The sequence below is a fragment of the Anomalospiza imberbis genome, chromosome 21 (assembly GCF_031753505.1).
Source record: "Anomalospiza imberbis isolate Cuckoo-Finch-1a 21T00152 chromosome 21, ASM3175350v1, whole genome shotgun sequence".
In the NCBI taxonomy this organism is placed as follows: Eukaryota; Metazoa; Chordata; class Aves; order Passeriformes; family Viduidae; genus Anomalospiza; species Anomalospiza imberbis.
In genome coordinates this window covers 742,501-759,835 of record NC_089701.1, presented here as the reverse complement: position 1 = coordinate 759,835, position 17,335 = coordinate 742,501, and the positions used below count along the sequence as shown (strand labels likewise).

At 47.0% G+C, this 17,335-nt stretch overlaps 1 protein-coding gene across 2 annotated transcripts in view; it reads right to left on the bottom strand.

Moving 5' to 3' along the window:
* Nucleotides 1-17,335, bottom strand: part of MAPKAP1 (MAPK associated protein 1) — an 82,468-nt gene that overhangs the window by 37,608 nt on the left and 27,525 nt on the right. For both annotated transcript variants that reach the window (XM_068210883.1, XM_068210882.1), the window contains exons 5-6: nucleotides 9,899-10,071; nucleotides 5,467-5,643 (exon numbers count right to left, since the gene is read on the bottom strand). In XM_068210883.1, coding sequence (XP_068066984.1) covers nucleotides 5,467-5,643; nucleotides 9,899-10,071 — 350 coding nt within the window. The remainder of the gene's footprint in view (nucleotides 1-5,466; nucleotides 5,644-9,898; nucleotides 10,072-17,335) is intronic.

The following is a 17,335-nucleotide window of genomic DNA, read 5'->3' as shown; positions in this document are numbered from 1 at the left end:
AGCGAGAAACCTATTCTACAGTTATAACCACAAAAAGGAAACTACCTTTGTGCTTTTATTTAAGCAACACAAGGTTTAATTTAAGTGCTGCATGAAAAGCCCTCTGTGCTGGACCAGGCCATCACAACACCTGGTGCCTCCAGGTAATTCATACAATGCTCTGCATTACCTACAGGAATTTTCCAGAAATCTCCAACCAAAATACAGGGAAATAAATTAAAATACTCCAGGGAAAAAAGAAATTGCAAAGGCAACAGAAGTCTTCCATAACCCGTTATGGCCAAAACAACTGGAGTCACAATTGTCCCCTTCATACAAAATGCTTTGCCACATTTCCACCACAAACAGAGCAGGGTCTGCAGCCCCCTTCCCACTGGCACAGAGTGGCCATCAGCAGATGGCCCCAGCTCAGGGCTGCTCACACGCCCATGGATCAGGAACGTCCCAAAAAGGGAAGATTCTGTCTCAGTTCCTGACACTTGAGCTGCTAAAGAGCACAGGCTGCTGTGATCCGCCCGTGTTCCGGCCGCCCCGGCTCAGCCGATTCTTTCCATTGAGCAGCTGGCCTGAGAACTGTCAGGCTGATTTCCCTGACACTCCATTACTAACCCCTGCCCGAGCCACGGCCATTCTTTGCCTCAGAAGCTGGATCTCATCCCAGAACAATCTTTGAAAGTTTATTTTACTGATCAAAGCAAAATAAGAAAGCCTCTGTGTTTTGCTATATTTAGTGTGCGAGCCGAGAGTGAGTGCTTGGCAGGAGCGGTGGACGCAGAGCGCGCCCCGCTTTTGTAAACTCTTGGCTGTTTGCTCTGGAGCAGAGCCAGAGGGGCCAAACCCCCACCCTGGTCCAGCTGCTCCCCTCCCTGCCCTGGCTCCTCTCTCTCAAGGCACCACAGAACGTCAGAGCAACATTTCAGCACTCGGCAACCCCACACAGCTGAGCTGGGGGTGGACTTAAGCCCAGACCAAAGAGCTCCTGCCATCATCCTGGGGCCAGGCCAGAGCCAGGGCACGTTCCTGTGCCCAGAGGAGAAGCCCTGTAGAATGACAGATTAGCTGGGAAGCTGGTGGGAAGTGACCTCAGGAGATCACCCTGTCCAATCCCCTGCCCAGGCAGGGTCACCCGGAGCAGGGGACACAGGAACGTGTCCAGGTGGGTTTGGGATGTCTCCAGAGAGGGAGACTCCAGTCCCTCCCTGGGCGGCTGTTCCAGGGCTCTGCCACCCTCCATGGAAAGAAGTTCTTCCTCACGTTGAGGTGGAGCTTGTTGTGGTTCAGTTTAAGGCCACAGCTCCTCGTCCTGGCACTGGACACGCTGCCACGGTGTCCTGGAGCCACACTCGGCACCGGGGCTTCTGGAGCACCACCAACCCACCACACCCCTGCCTTGTGTGACCACAGCACAGGAGGCTGTGCTGGAGAAACACACCCCCACCTCAGCTCACCACTCCCCAGCTTGCTCTGCACAGGCCATGGGCATGGACTGTCCTCACTCAGCCCAATCCCAGCACATCCTTAATTGCAATCACAAACGATGTGTTTTACCTCACTCTGCTAAGGTGTCATACCTTTATTTTAGGTCAACACACTGAAAATAGGACAGACAAGCAGATGCTGGTCAATCAATTAAAACTGCTGCTGGCAAATTGGAAGCAAAAGAAATTCCTTAGCTTGTATTTTCTGTCATTTTGCAAAAACATACCTGGGTGACAAGGTTAAATCAAGCAAAGGAAATCCCTGGCACTTATCATCCACAGGCATTACTGATAAATTGTGCAGTGGAGGAATAAAGGATTACCTTCTGTATTTTTTCATTACACTTTTCTTTTGTTACAGAATACATAAATCCATTGTGGCACAATGTAATATGTATCATCGTGCTACACCTGTGGACGTTTCATAACGGCTGCCATGTCTGTGCAGTCAGGAATGATAAGTGAACCACCCGTGAATGTTAATGATAGTGATCATTCTGCAGTAACTTGGCTTTCCATCTTCTTTTACAGCCTCCGTGCTGGAGCCAGGGTGGCAAGGTTCAGGAGAGGGAAAGGGAAACAGCAGCAGAGGCAGAAGCTCTCCTCGTGGTGCTGAGGTGCCATGGGAACAGGCAGGGTCCCCCCTTTTGCCACAAAATAAAACAACCTACACTGGAAGGACAAAAGGTTTCTGCTCTGAATGAGAAGAGAGCTTTTTGAAAAGCTCCTTTCCAATCTGGAGCAATTTTTAATTTTTTCTTTTTTTTTTTTTTTAACACAGAAGTGGAATTTACTTTCCAGAAGTGGAATTTATAGCACTTAAAGCTCACTGCATAACCAGCTGGCATGGCTGGAAGTGCCTGGGAATGACTAATAGCAATTTCTGCTTGATCAGCACCAAGTCAGAGTTAAGACTCAAAATCCCAGCTGATGCAATGGACTTACCTTAAGCTGGGTAATATTTAAGATAAAGTGCACAGTGATAGGAACCGGACTAACTAATGCCAGCCACAATTTTTACTCTGAGCCTAAATAACCTGCTTTTGTGCATCTCACATTGGCCTTGCACAGCTCTGTGCACTACTGAGTTTAACTGGCTGCATTTTGACACCACTACAACAGTCCTTAGACCTCCATCAAGTTTTCTGATGCCCTCCTACCCTTCCCTCTCCACTATCCTGGGAGCCACATTCTTAATTTTGCACCCACATTAACCGTCTTAAATTTTATATGAATATTCTAAAATGTACTTTGCAGATTACCCACCCCCATGTACAAACCAGGAGCAGGCCTTTTGGGGACTGCTGCTGGAGTCCAAGAAAAAACACATTTCAGGGCTTTGAATGGAATTTGCAAATGCACAATGCAAATCAGGTATCTTAAAAGGGTTTCAAACCTTAAACTATCGGGTATGGCAGAGGTGCTGCTTTGGAAATTTGTATATAATTGTCAAAGCAATTTAAGAACAATATCAAAACAGAAAAAAAGTGCTACAGAGCAGAGGAACTGGATGCCAAATTTCCTCTGTGTGCCAACTGGCAGCTGAGCTACAGCTCCTCGAAACACCATTAGATCGAGTGTGTCGAGTTCCAATAATAAAATTTCCAAGGGAAAAAGCCCTAATGATGGTACAGATTTATTTTAAGCCTTTCAGGTATGACCTCACCACCTCAAGCAGTCTGTATTTCCATGGATGTGGTGCATTGTTTGCCTCTTCCTGACAAACCCCCTCGACAGGAGAGCGGGGCCGTGCGCGGGTGCCGTGCCCGATGTTGGACACAGCTCTGCTTTCCACAGCAGCCACCTTCCAAAAACATAACTCGCTAGACTAATGGGCAGTGAGCAGCCAGAACGACTGCCCTCCGTCTTCTCCTTGTGTAACTTTGCCAGAGTCCTTGGAACTTGCCAAATTCGGTCATGCCTGCTTAGCTTGCTCGACTGATTGTGCCAGAAAAGAAAATAAGACACAGATGTATTTGAGCTCTTTGAGATGCCAGTAAGAGAGACAGCTAATGGCTTCATTTCGACCCTCCCCTACCAGCTGGGCACAGGTGGGGGGATAATGAGGTCCCTCTCCCTAATCAAACTCAATTATTTCCTACTCTGTACAGCCACAAAGACATTCACATCCAGCTCGGAATATAAACTGCACTGTGGGCTACTCCCAGCCACCACCTCTGGGTATTTATAACTAACTCGAGTGGCTCAGAGTTTGCCTTGGCAGGAGTTGAAGTGTATAAAGTTCTGCAAACTGTTTCTGCTCAAACATGTCCTGCTGAAGAGGGGTCCCTGGCGGGGCCCCACCGCGCTCCGCTTGGCGGCAGCAGCACGGGGACAGCGAGGTGGAGCGGGCTCCAGCACGGAGCTCCTCACAAGCACCAACATTTTTCAACAGTGATTCAATATTAATAAACATTACAAGTCACAAGGCTGACATGGCAGCAGCTGAAGTACTTCAACACGAGGAGGGAAAAAAAAAAAAGAGATGCAAAATATAAAACCACAATTACATGCACCAGTAGGGTGACAGGGGAGGAAAAAGACATAGAATTTACAGCAAATCCCTACAAAAATAAGACAGCACGCACATGTAAACTCACAGAGGTAACCGCTTTTTGATTAAGTGATGATCAAGTAATTCTTTATTCTAGGGGACACATTAAAAATTCTAATTTAAACCTAGCTATTTACACAGTAATCACAAGCCATTTAAAATTAAAATGTGGACAGTGGTACCACCGCACTGACCCTTTCAGAAGAGCACTGCTTATGATGCAGCTGTCCTATTTCTCCTCAGCAGCACCTTCCAAGCTAGAAGGAAGCTCCTCACATCAGCACAAATGATGGTAAACCAAAAGATTTTGCATTTGTCTGCAGGCCCTGCAGCTGGACTCTGCTCCTGCTCCCAGCTGCAGGCAGAGCTCTGCTGGCCAGGCTGGGAGCCCGCCGAGGGAAGGGCAGTGCCACCTCCTCCGAGCCAGCTCCAAACCCTGACCCACCCCTGGTCACTGCAGAGAAAACTGACCCCAGCTCAGGCACCCAGGACAGGGGGTTGGGGGGCAGCTGGGCAAGGGCACTTTTTCCAGATGAGAAATCAGCAACAATTTAGAGTTGTCTATTGACAATGACCTCCCCTTCCTCAGCACAGCCCAGCATCTCAGCCTTGAATAACTTAGTTGTGAACACTGGGGCCAGAATATTTTATTTCCCAGTGCCCTAATGCAGTGGAACAAAGTGAATGTGGCCTTTGGGAATACACGTGGGATTTCTGACAATGGCTTCCTGTAGGATGCTTTGGAACGTCGCTAAGAAACACAGTCCACAATAAAGAATATAAAAACTAATTAAATAAGCCAGATTTTTTAAAATGTCTGATTATTCAGAACTAGAAGCAGCTGTAGTGTTAAGAAATGTAAGTAATGTCCAATAACCAGGAAAACCCTATTAGCATTTTCATTTCAAGAGCTCCAAACATGAAATATTTTTCCCAAGTAAGAAGTGGCTTATGCTCCTGGCATTTTGTTCTAGTAATTAAGGCCTTCTGATGGTTTAAGAGATTTTTCATTCATAAATAAAGAAAAATAAAAGTGATCAAGCACAGAATATATCCCTATTTCACTGATAAGGACATAGCAAATTCTTCTTGATCTACAAGTCAGACAGCTCAGGTGTCAGGGGCGGATGGGATGTCCCTCACCAAAAGGACATGGGATGTCCTCTTCTGGACTTGGGAGGGCAATGCCCAGTCCTGCTCCAGCTGGTGTGCTTGGTTACTGCTCGTTTCTCTTCTCAACCACGGCATTGTTATTAAGCCACACTGCAATTATTTGTTCCGTAAAGTGGTCTATAAAACCGCTTGCTTCACCGCAGAGCATCACCAACAGGTGTGGCCCCCGAGTTATGGCGAGGTCAGGTGAAGGGAGGCAGAGGAGGAGGAGGAGGCAGGAGGTGGCCTGCCAGAGCTGCCCCAGGCCAGGCCGGTACTCACATGCGCACGAAGAGCGACTGCTTGGCCGCCAGCCCCGGGGACGAGTACTTCTCCACCAGTGCCAGCGTGCTGAAGCCAAACTTGTGAATGGGCTCGTTGGAGTCCAGGGGGGGGAAGTCCGTGTCCACCTCGCCGTCGTCCTCGGCGATGTGCAGGCAGTAGGCGCTGACGTTGTCGCTGGAACAGAGAGCAGCTGCAGTCAGCACAGCCACGGGGCTGGCCCCAAACCCTGGGGCACCTGCACGGGGCAGGGCTCTGGAAACACCTCGTGACACCCCCACAAACATGTCCCCAGAGGTCCCAGCGCATCCTGCTGCCACAGCCCCGTGGCGATAGAAAAACCCCAAACCTCAGAGCAGAGCAGTCTTCGTCCTTACCTGCTCTACAAGCAAAACCTGACAATGATTAAAATACACTGAAATCTAAAAAGGTTTCATGATTTCATAAAGCAGGAAGCAATATTTCTCCATTTGTGAACATTTATTTATTTATATGATGACTACTCTTCAGAGCTAAAGGCAAACAAGCGGTGTCTGTGATTTTTCACAGGTCAAACAACTGTGAAAGTTTAGTGTCTGTAGAGAGTGCTCTTGGGCAGGTAAGCAGGGCAATGAACTATGGGAAAAGTAAAAAATCTGTCCAACACATAGCAATGATTAGCAGAAAACTTACCTTTACTAAATACCTAAGTTCAGTCACTAAAAGCAGTCACAAATTAATAAACACCAACAAGCAGAACTAACACAGAAAGCTGAAACAGATACAATATGAAAGAAATAAAGAGCTGAGACTCTTTCTTTCCACAGATGAAAGCCCAGAGGGAAACAACTATTTATAGCTACCAAACAGGTATTAATCATAATTTCCTAACATTGAAATCTATTTCAAATGTTACTTCGGTTTAAATTATTGACCTGAAAATAAGTATTCTTTCTGACTGTAAACATGCCAGCAGTCAGGCCTTTCCCCAGGCATGCAGTAAAGCTGGAGGTGCACGTGGCAGCGTGTTTCTAAACTCTGCAGTTTAAATTTGGAGTTTTAATTGCATGATTGATGCTTAAATTAATTAATTGTAAAGTGTATGCTAATTGTTTAATTGGTCGCTTGATCTATATAGATCATTTTTTGAATTAAATGAGTTGATTTACAAAGTTTATTGATTGGATGTGACAATGAATTATTTCACTGACTACCTGATTTGCAATTTTCTCAATTAATTCACAAACCTTTGGTTGCAACTGTGCTTTATTGAGAGTGCTTAGTCCAGGTGATCTATAGGCATCTTGTCACGACTGAGACATTTATTATAGAAAACAGGGAATAATGATGCATTGCTGTTAATGTAAGCTGCAAATTTGCTCACCAAAGATAATTCAGCAACATTCACCACTCTGAATTTTGAAAATTCTGCAAATACTAGTTAAGAAACTTTCTGGCCTTGAACCCTTCCAGGGATGGGGCAGCCACAGCATCTCCGGGCACCCTGTGCCAGGGCCTCACCAGCCTCATAGCCAAGAATTCCCAATTCCCCATCTCCCATCCATCCCTGCCCTCTGGCAGTGGGAGCCATTCCCTGTGTCCTGTGCCTCCATCCCCTGTCCCCAGTCCCTCTCCAGCTCTCCCGGAGCCCCTTCAGGCCCTGGCAGGGGCTCCAATGCCAGCTCTCCCATCCTGTCCCCAGAGCAGAGCTGCTCCATCCCTCAGGGCACCTCTGGGGTGGCTCCAGCAGCCCCACACCCTTCCCAAGCTGGGGATCCCAGACCCAGCCCTGCGTGCTCCTCTGTCCCGTGAACGTCACGGGAAGTCCCCGACGCTGTGACACTCCCAGTGCGAGCAGCCACAGTCACAGCTGTGCTCCTGCCCTGCTGCTCTCCAGCCTGTTCTGGGACAGCCTGGTGGGCACTCACAGCTCTGCGTGAGCAGAGAGAGCATTTCCACTTGGCTCCTGGTGCATTTGCACAGCTCCCACTGAAGCTGGAGGAACGCACAGCCACGGGCAGCAGAACACACCCAGCAGGTCCCAGTGCCACCAGCTTCTCTCCCAGCAAATACTGGGAAAGCACACAGCACTGGTCACATCCCATAGAACAGAGGGGTTACAAATGTCTTCAGTCATGGACTGGCTTCCTGAACAGATTTAGTCACCTTGTGTTAAAATGAAAAAAAAAAAGGTCCAGTGAGTAAAACTGTTCTGCACTTTGAACCTCCACCAGGCTGAGTGAGACTGAAGTTGGGAGCTTACAAGTTCAGCACAAAAACTGAGAGATTCACTCCTCACTTCTAAAAATAGCAAATGTATTTGAATTGCGCATCTCACTATTAATTTCTTCCTAGAAAGGGATTTTGTTTATTTTTTGCAGGTGGAATCGTTCCAGCACATCTGTCAGGGGTTGGCAAGAAAATGGTCTGCTGGGTTACAACCCAAGTGCATGTGTGAGAGGCCAGGGACAGGGCTGCTAACACTGCCAGCGGTTCCTCGAACCAAGAGACTGAATAGAGACAAACACAATACAATTATAATAAAAAGGCAGCCTAATTGAATACAGAATGTTCTCAAAGCTGTCAACTAGTACTCACTCACTTCAGACTCTTACACCTATCTTTTAGGGAAAGGAATTAGGCAGTAATATATTCTTTTCCTAAAGACAGAAGGGGTTGTTTCTCCTAATTATAAAGTCTAAAACCTCCTCATTACTCTCACAGTGTCACTAGCAGGTATAGTTGTCACTCTGCATGCCTTGCATGCCCATCTAAGGCATTCTATGGAAGTATTTTAGTGCAGTGTCACAATGATCCCCATTTTGTCTTTTCACACTCTCCTGATTCCTGACTGAATCAGGAACAAATGGCCAATGTACAATGGGTGCCCTACACGAGCTCCTTCCTTACTTGGAAATATCAGAATTAGTTTACAGTTAAATCAATCCTTGCTTCAGGACTGGCAGTCAGCAATGCTAAAAAAAAGATGACGAGAAATAAGTAAGGACCGACAAGAAAACAAACTTCTAGGAAACTTGAGGCTCTGGCCCCTGACACGTGCTCCTGGGAACTCACGCCTCCATTATTTATTTTATTCTTTCTGCCTGAGATTTGATTACATTGGACAGCCTCCTTGCTCATGAGCACTTTTTGACACATCATAACATCTTATCCTTCAAGGCAGACAGTGAAATTCATTTCTTCCCACTGTTGCCTTTTGCTGTGGGCAGTGATGGTTCACGGAACACTCCACTCACGGGTGCTGTTCCATTTGAGCTCTGCTGTGCTCCTGAAAAATATGTGTGTGCCCAAAGACTGACATCCCTGTTGTCTTACTCATTGAAAATAACCTAATCATACACAAAGGACACTTCTCTGAACTTGTGATATAATGAACAGAAATTAATTACAGCAAATGAAATGGCACCATCTGTGAATAATTTTATATTTCTTCTCCAGAACATAAAAAAGGACAAATCAAACCCAAGTGTTTAACCCCAGAAACAACTCCCAAGTCTGTTGAGAAGAGCAAAGGGAAAACCTATACCCAAAGAAAGAACATCCATGGAACTGTTTTCAAGAGGGGCTGCTTTCCTGCGTGCCCTGTCCATGGAACAGAAATCAGCAAATCCAAACACGGGACCCAAGTGCCCTCACTCCATTCCCCCCACAGCTGTGCTACAACAGCAGCTAAGACTGCTGAGCCCTCCAGGGCTCCTGAAAAATGCTGAAAGAGTGAGCTGCAAAATTCAGGATCAAAAACCCCCCACCCTATTCATTCAATATTCCAGGATCAATTAAAAAGTGAAATTTGGCTCATATAGAAAAAACCCAAACAAAACTATCAACCTCCTTCGCACCAGGGACATCCCTGCCAGTTACTCTGTCATAAACTACTTTAAGCTCTTATTTTATGTTCTATGGCCCGGCAAATCCAGAAGTATTTTACTCAACTGTTCTAAAACAAAAGCTGCTCAGATGAGCTGTTCTGAAGAACATGTATGTCCTGTCATCTGCCAGGAAAAGGGAACAGTTCTTACTAACCACCACCGGTGCTCCGGCACAGCAAAGGGACTCAGAGCAGTTCTGGGCTTTACCTGACATCCTGTGATCTCAGCCATTAAGGACACTAGCAAAAAATAGGTGGGACATGAAATAACAAATGCCTCTGTGACACCAAAAGTGATAAAGTTTGCATTATTCTTACATAGTTTTGAAATGATGATTCATTTAGAGATCCAAGCCTTGCTGTTGATCATTTCCCAGCACACAGCAGTTAATTGAAAGAGAAATGGCTGGAGGTGCACGTGTGCTGCTCGGAGGGAAACACTGATAAATGTGAAGGTGCTAGGATTTATATTTCCAAACACTGACACAGAAATCCGTTTCAGTATGCAAAAAGGCTGCAGAGGAGAAATTTAGAGGTCAGGAGGTAGTAAAGAAAGAGCATTACTTCAGCTTGGGTTCCCGTCCCTCACTTGTATATTGCCAGCAGATGAGCCCGATCAGGTCGTGCACCTTGGCGTTGGCGATGGTCACCACGGTCATGGGCTGCAGCTTGTCTTGGCTTGTGTGCAGCGGGAGGTAGACATCAATTTTTTTGGTTGCCGTTGTACCAACATGGCCCTGTTGAGGAAACACATTTCATCAGGATGTATAAAAAAGTGTGACATGGTTTATACGGAATCTGGGCGGATGGAATTCAGCTCAGCAGGAAAACTAAAACATGCTGCTATGGCTTAAAATTGGAAGAAGATTGAACATTTAAATTCCAATTATTTCCCTGCTGTTTATCTGTAAAAAGGACATGAAATATCTGGACATGATTTCACAGATTTCCATAAAGAGACTGAACTTTGCTGCAGGATCCCACGTTCCTGCAGAATCCCAAAAAATGGCATTATGTATGGGATGGGGAGGAAGAGGGACCCAACAAAACAGCCTAACACTTCCGAAGTGCACTGCCCTTGTTTCTGCATTTCTGCAGAAGAGAAGCTCTTCCCCACCACCTGAGAAGCCCCCAGAGGGAGCACAGATACCCACTCACCAAGGCTTGGCCTTGGCTTGCCAAGAGCAGAACAAAACCACACGCACAGCTGAGCCTGACGTGCTCTGTTTGAGAACACCAAGAAGAATCAACTGATATTGGGGTTTTACTGGAACTCACTGGATGAAAAGAACCCATTTGGTGCCCTGGAAATTCGCAATTAAAAAAACCACAAAGCACACAGCAACACAGATCTACAAAGTTTGCATTACAAGAAAAGAATGTTTAATCCACTGCAGGCAGGACCTCAGCTTTCACCCAGAAATCTTCTAAACAAACAAAAGATTGCACATCCTGATCCCCTCTTCCAAAGCACTCCAAGTATCTCCATCTCTCTCCATACTACAAGGGCTTTGAGAAGAGAAAGGGCTTCTTGAATTAATCACTTGGAATTCTAAGTAACAGAATAAAAGGATTCAATGCTATAAATCTATAATGAGAGCATAAAACAGGGAGTTAAATGCCATGTGCTAATTTCAATATATTGTTAAAAACCATTTGATCCTTCAGTGTGATTATAAATTAGAGAAGTAATAGGAATTTAAAGACTAAAGTTATTCATACTGGCATAGCTAAAAGTATTATTAAAATCCATCCCAACATAATACATTCATTTTTTAAGAAAGCATTTTTATAGAACAGATACCTCCTCTTCCCATATTTTTAGGGTAAGAAGAAACCAGTTTGGCTCATTTAAAGGAAGGGTTAGGTTTGCAACAGAACATGGGACATTCCTTCATTTTCATGGATAAACCTGAACAACCTTTGGTTGAGCTCATGTGCCTGGGACCCTCTGGGACGCCACGAGGTTATGAAAACAGCAGAGCTACAGCTGGTAAAAAACACCGGGGGGGTTCCTGTCTCTCCATCTCTCTTGCTTTTCTACTTCCACGACTTATTCTGAAAGGGAAATGAGCTGGTACCAGGTAACAAATCAGCTGTGTGTGCCCAGGTGCAGACACCAGGGGCACGGGAGGCCAAGAGCGTTGGTCCTGCCCAGAGACACCCCCGAGCTGAGGCTGCTTTGGCAAGAGAAGGAGCAAACAGCAGCTACCAGGAAATTAATGTCGCTCCTTGGCACGCCAAGTCAGTTACATATATAAATCCAAGGAGGGCAGAATCGTAAGTAATGCTGGGTCCTGATAATGGAAAATCCAAGAAAAATGGACACCCAGATGTGGGAGTTGATGCCAAGGTTACAATTGATACACCCAGCCAGGGAGGGGACAAACGAGCCAGGAGCTGGGACTGACAACCAAAGAGACCAGATTATCCATCAGCCCCTGCATGAACGTGTGAACTCACAACCCACACCCAGGAATTTATCAAATCACCCTGTCCAGGGCCCCTGGGCTCCAGCTGTCCCAAACCTGGCAGTCACACTCCTGGGGCTCCTCTCACAGCACAGCTCTGCCTGGCCCCACACTGGACTGACTTGGAGTTTGCTGGTTTTTAACTAAGCCTTCCTCGGTTCTCCCCCTCCTCCAGCCTATTTTTACTATCTTTCTTGTCCAAACTCCCTCCACCACAGCTATCCTGTTCTGCTCACACACTCAGTGTGAACACCGAAATGACAGGTGACTTAACCCAGGTAAAACCCACACACCTATGAGGATTCCAACTGCTCTGTGAGCAAGGGGAGCAATCCCAACAACAGCAGGACTGGGAAATGGCTCAAAGCACTGCTGTTACACTCAAGATCTTTTAAAAAGTCCGAGAAATAGTTTTATTAATTAAAGGTCTGTAAAGCTGATGGCCATGGGGTACTAGAGGGGCTGAAGCCTGAAGCCAACGGGATTTTCTAGCAGTACTGAGAACATCCATTGTCACATTGGGGAGGAAATGTTTGTACAAACCTGTGGTGGCTCAGGGATCAGGGCTCAGTCCCACACCAAGGGGGTCGGGAGGAAACCTCCACTGTGTTTATTGCAAATTGGTGGTATTTGCTCAGAACCACATCACAAATCCAACCCATCAGGTGCCTGTCTGAGGGAATCCAAGCCCCCAGCCCATCCTGCAGAATGTTAATTGTGGCTATTGGACACGAAGTGAGCACACAAACACTTGGTAAGTTCAAAGGCCAAAAAGAGAGCGTTTTACTCGAGCATGTGGTATTTAAAGAATTCCAGAGGTGACCGTGGATTGGAGGATGAAATTGTCACCTCTCCAGCCACACTGGTCAAACCAACAGTCCATCAATTCTCCCCCCCCACAGAGAAGAATGCAAAACAATCGTTATTTACATGAACAGTGCTGAGAACTCCAGTAGAAATATGTAAATGTCAGAAGGCTGAAGAAGTTTTGTGAGAGCTCTAAGACTTTCAAAAGAATTATAAAAGAAAATGTAACTTTTAAAAATCAGGGCCACAGTAAATTGTGCAGGAAGCCCCCGAGAGCTCGATTACTGATGTGCTCAGAGGTCACGGGCCAGGGCTGGCCGTGGTGGCACCGGCACAGGCTGGCCGTGGTGGCACCGGGACAGGCTGGCCGTGGTGGCACCAGGACAGGCTGGCCGTGGTGGCACTGGCACAGGCTGGCCGTGGTGGCACCGGGACAGGGCTGGCCGTGGTGGCACTGGCACAGGCTGGCCGTGGTGGCACCGGGACAGGGCTGGCCGTGGTGGCACCGGCACAGGGCTGGCCGTGGTGGCACCGGGACAGGCTGGCCGTGGTGGCACCGGCACAGGCTGGCCGTGGTGGCACCGGCACAGGCTGGCCATGGTGGCACCGGGCCAGGGCTGGCCGTGGTGGCACTGGCACAGGGCTGGCCGTGGTGGCACTGGCACAGGCTGGCCGTGGTGGCACTGGCACAGGGCTGGCCGTGGTGGCACTGGCACAGGGCTGGCCGTGGTGGCACTGGCACAGGGCTGGCCGTGGTGGCACCGGGCCAGGGCTGGCCGTGGTGGCACTGGCACAGGGCTGGCCGTGGTGGCACTGGCACAGGGCTGGCCGTGGTGGCACTGGCACAGGGCTGGCCGTGGTGGCACCGGGCCAGGGCTGGCCGTGGTGGCACCGGGACAGGGCTGGCCGTGGTGGCACCAGCACAGGCTGGCCGTGGTGGCACTGGCACAGGGCTGGCCGTGGTGGCACTGGGACAGGGCTGGCCGTGGTGGCACTGGCACAGGGCTGGCCGTGGTGGCACCGGGCCAGGGCTGGCCGTGGTGGCACCAGCACAGGCTGGCCGTGGTGGCACTGGCACAGGGCTGGCCGTGGTGGCACCGGGACAGGGCTGGCCGTGGTGGCACCAGCACAGGCTGGCCGTGGTGGCACTGGCACAGGGCTGGCCGTGGTGGCACTGGGACAGGGCTGGCCGTGGTGGCACTGGCACAGGGCTGGCCGTGGTGGCACTGGCACAGGGCTGGCCGTGGTGGCACCGGCACAGGCTGGCCATGGTGGCACTGGCACAGGGCTGGCCGTGGTGGCACTGGCACAGGGCTGGCCGTGGTGGCACTGGCACAGCTCCGGGGAGGGCTCTGCCTGGACCCGCAGCCTCCCCTCCGGGAGGAGCCCCCCAGAACCACAGGCACTCCTGGAACCACAACCACTTCTGGCTCCCAGCTGGAACCTGTGCTCCAAGTGGAAATGCTGAGGAAACCCAGCAGATAAAGGACAATTACCGATATTCAAAGAGGCAGCATCAAACTTTATTAATAGATCCTGAATAAAATTCAATGGAAAATCTATTCAGGGCCAGGGGCCTTACCATTTGGAGTTTCCTTAATAGCCTCCAATAAATCTGGGAAGCATAAAGGGGCTGTTAAATTAACATTTTCCTGATCTGTCACCTGTGGCACAGTTAATTTGTCAAAAAATTCTTTTAGCTTGTCACTGGACACTGTATATTCTGACAAATGAAGTCTGGAATAAAATTGACAAAATATCTCGTTAATTTTCTAGGAAATCACAAATCTGATTCCATTAAGCTTTTATTGTTAGAAATGTTATATCCCACTAATCCTTTAAGAAAGTGAGGAGTAACTGGATACACTGAAAATGTACAATAAATCATAGAAAATTTTCCTAGTATTTTTATTGATGGATTCTTTTAAGGCTCCCTGGTGCTCTCCTACAGTATGTCAAATTAAAAAAAAAAAATTTAAAGTCTGTCAGTCCTTCTAACATAAGATATCTTTCTAAGATTTAAAATCAAATTTTAATTGAAGTCCATGAGGGAATGCAGCCCTCCCTCCAACAGCAGGTGATGTGTACCTTCGGTAGGTCACTGCTGGCCACTGACACTTCCCCTGACTCAGGACACTGGGCAGAGCTCCTCCATCCCAGCACAGCTCACCCCTGAAAGGTGCTGAAGCACCTGCAGAACGGGGAGCTGGTGGGGAGTCAGGCACAGCGTGTCCTGCTCACTCCTGCTTTGCTTCACTGCACACCACGGCACAAAATTAAAGCACAGTCCATAAACATTTCCAAGAGAAAAGTGATTGATTTTCAACACTGACAATTTACTGCCTCTTCCTGCACAATGGAGTTCTGTGACTAAATGTTATATCACTTTAAGATTAGATGTTCTAATGATATAATGCAAAGATTTTACTGAATCATTATTTAGTGGGAGTCATAAAAACCTCTTAAAATTAATCTTTCATGCACATCTAGCTTACCCAAAGTTAGCATTTAATTAGATGGCCTTGGCACGAATGAGCTTACTACTTTATTTGCTCAATCAGTATATGTCTCTTCAGTAATTATAATTAATTCAAGTCATTGACTCACCTCCCAGCAAACAACGCTAAACACTGCACAAAATGGAAACAAATGCTTTTCCATTCCCAAATGCAAAATGTCTTCTCACTTTTAAACTCAGTTAAATGTTTTCTGGTTTGGGTGACAGGGCGTTGACTACACTCTGTGATCCAGCAATCACCTCCACAACATAACTTACTCACTTGTGTATTTAATTGACACACAGAAAATACTTGAAGGGGAAAAGTGGAAATATAATAACCCAGTATTTACAACACACAGAAATTTCTAACAGATCAGAGCACAGATGTTTATGGCAATATAAGGGACCATATTCTTCTTTTTTCTTCTCCAACCCACCACACTATTCCCTACCATGGCAAAACGGGAATGGTGTTTGTTTCATCAGGTGGTTACACCAACACTGGCGTTTCTCATTACTTTGGGCACTTGGTTCCTCCTGCTACTCCTAAACCACAAGTGGAGGACACCCCAAAGAGACTGGGGTGCACCCCCTGCACGCTGCCAGCCCTGCAGCTTCTCAGTGAAGCTTCGAAGTCGTTCCCTTCTGAGGGGAGGATTCTCCTTTGCATCACCCCAGCTTGTGCTGCAGAGTTAGCAGATCACGATGTAAAACTCCATTAACATCATTAAATACTTAATTTATCTTATTCACACTGTCACTATTCATAAAAATTTAACCCGGTAATTTCCTGTTATCCAAAGCATAACAAAGTATGAATATTTAACTCCAAGGTAAATAACACACTATTATTTTTTATTCTAAATTGTTGACTTCACTTAGCATGCCTGCTCTGCACGGCACCGTGCGATTTGTCAATTAAAGGTCCAGATGTTTCACAGGCTGCAGAGGCAGCAGCCGCTCTGAGCAATGCGTCCTCTGCATCGCAATGATCACTACAACCCCAGCTCCAGGCTGCATTAACATGCTCATGTTTTATTCCAGCCCCCTCCTAATGTACCAGTTAATTATACAACACACAGCTGAGAAGCATCACCTCCGAGCTGGACAGTTTCCTTCCACGCTTCCACCTGAACACGTCTTTACACGCACCTCAAATCCAGGATTTGCAGAAAAAACCACGCAATCAAGCGCCCAAATCGCTGCTCTTGCTTGGCATTCACTCCCACAATTAATAAAATTATGTAAGTCCTGAGCAAAGAATAAGACACATAGTGCTGGTAACAGCACGTTTCAATTATAGTAACACACATTCATTTATACAACTCTCTATGAATTGAAATCTGGTTTACTTGGAGTGCTATTAATATGAATTCTTAATACTGCTTTTTTTCTGACAAATGCTACATGGAGGGAGACGGAAGTCCCAGGTCCATCCCTGTTACAGCCCAGGCTGTGTTTATGCCCATGCAGGTGTCAGATTTAGGACAAATGGCCCTGACCATCCCTTCCCTGCCACAGTCCTGTGGCATTTTGCCCCACACAGGCTCCCTCTCCGTGTGCCCGAGCCAACACAGAGGGTGGGATGTCCCCCCAGCCGTGTGGCACCAGCTCAGCCTGCCCTGCAGCTCTAGCCCCCACAGCTCTAGTGAGGGATAAAAGCACACGCTGAGATTGAGCCAAGTGCTGCTGCTCCAGCTGCAGCAGAAATGCATTCATTACCCAAACCATCCTCGAATTCCTTCTAGTGGGGAGAGGGAACAGCCTCTTTAGAAGAATTATATATTTTTTACTTAGTAATAAACATTACAATTTAATACTAAGGAATAGAGTTATTCTCTGTAATAACAAAATGCAACCAAAACTTATAATTAAAACTACACCATAAACATTATTTGTGCTTTAAGGAACAGACCACTATCTTTTTTAACGAACAGATGCTCTAAAAAAGATAAATGTTTTCAGAAATATTCAATCCTTGAACAGATCAGCCTCTAATCCTCTGCTTCTGCTGCACAAAGCAGACAGCTCAAGTTCCTCGAGGACATCAGCCAACCTTAGGTGGAACATTTTTAATACATCACCGTGTCACTTTTTAATGTGCCACAATCTATTAACCACATGGCAAACTAACAGGGATTTTTAAAATATGGGTTTTATAGCTTTGTGCCGGTGATTAATTAAATAAATAGCCAGCGTTTCACAAATCATCCCTCTAATTAG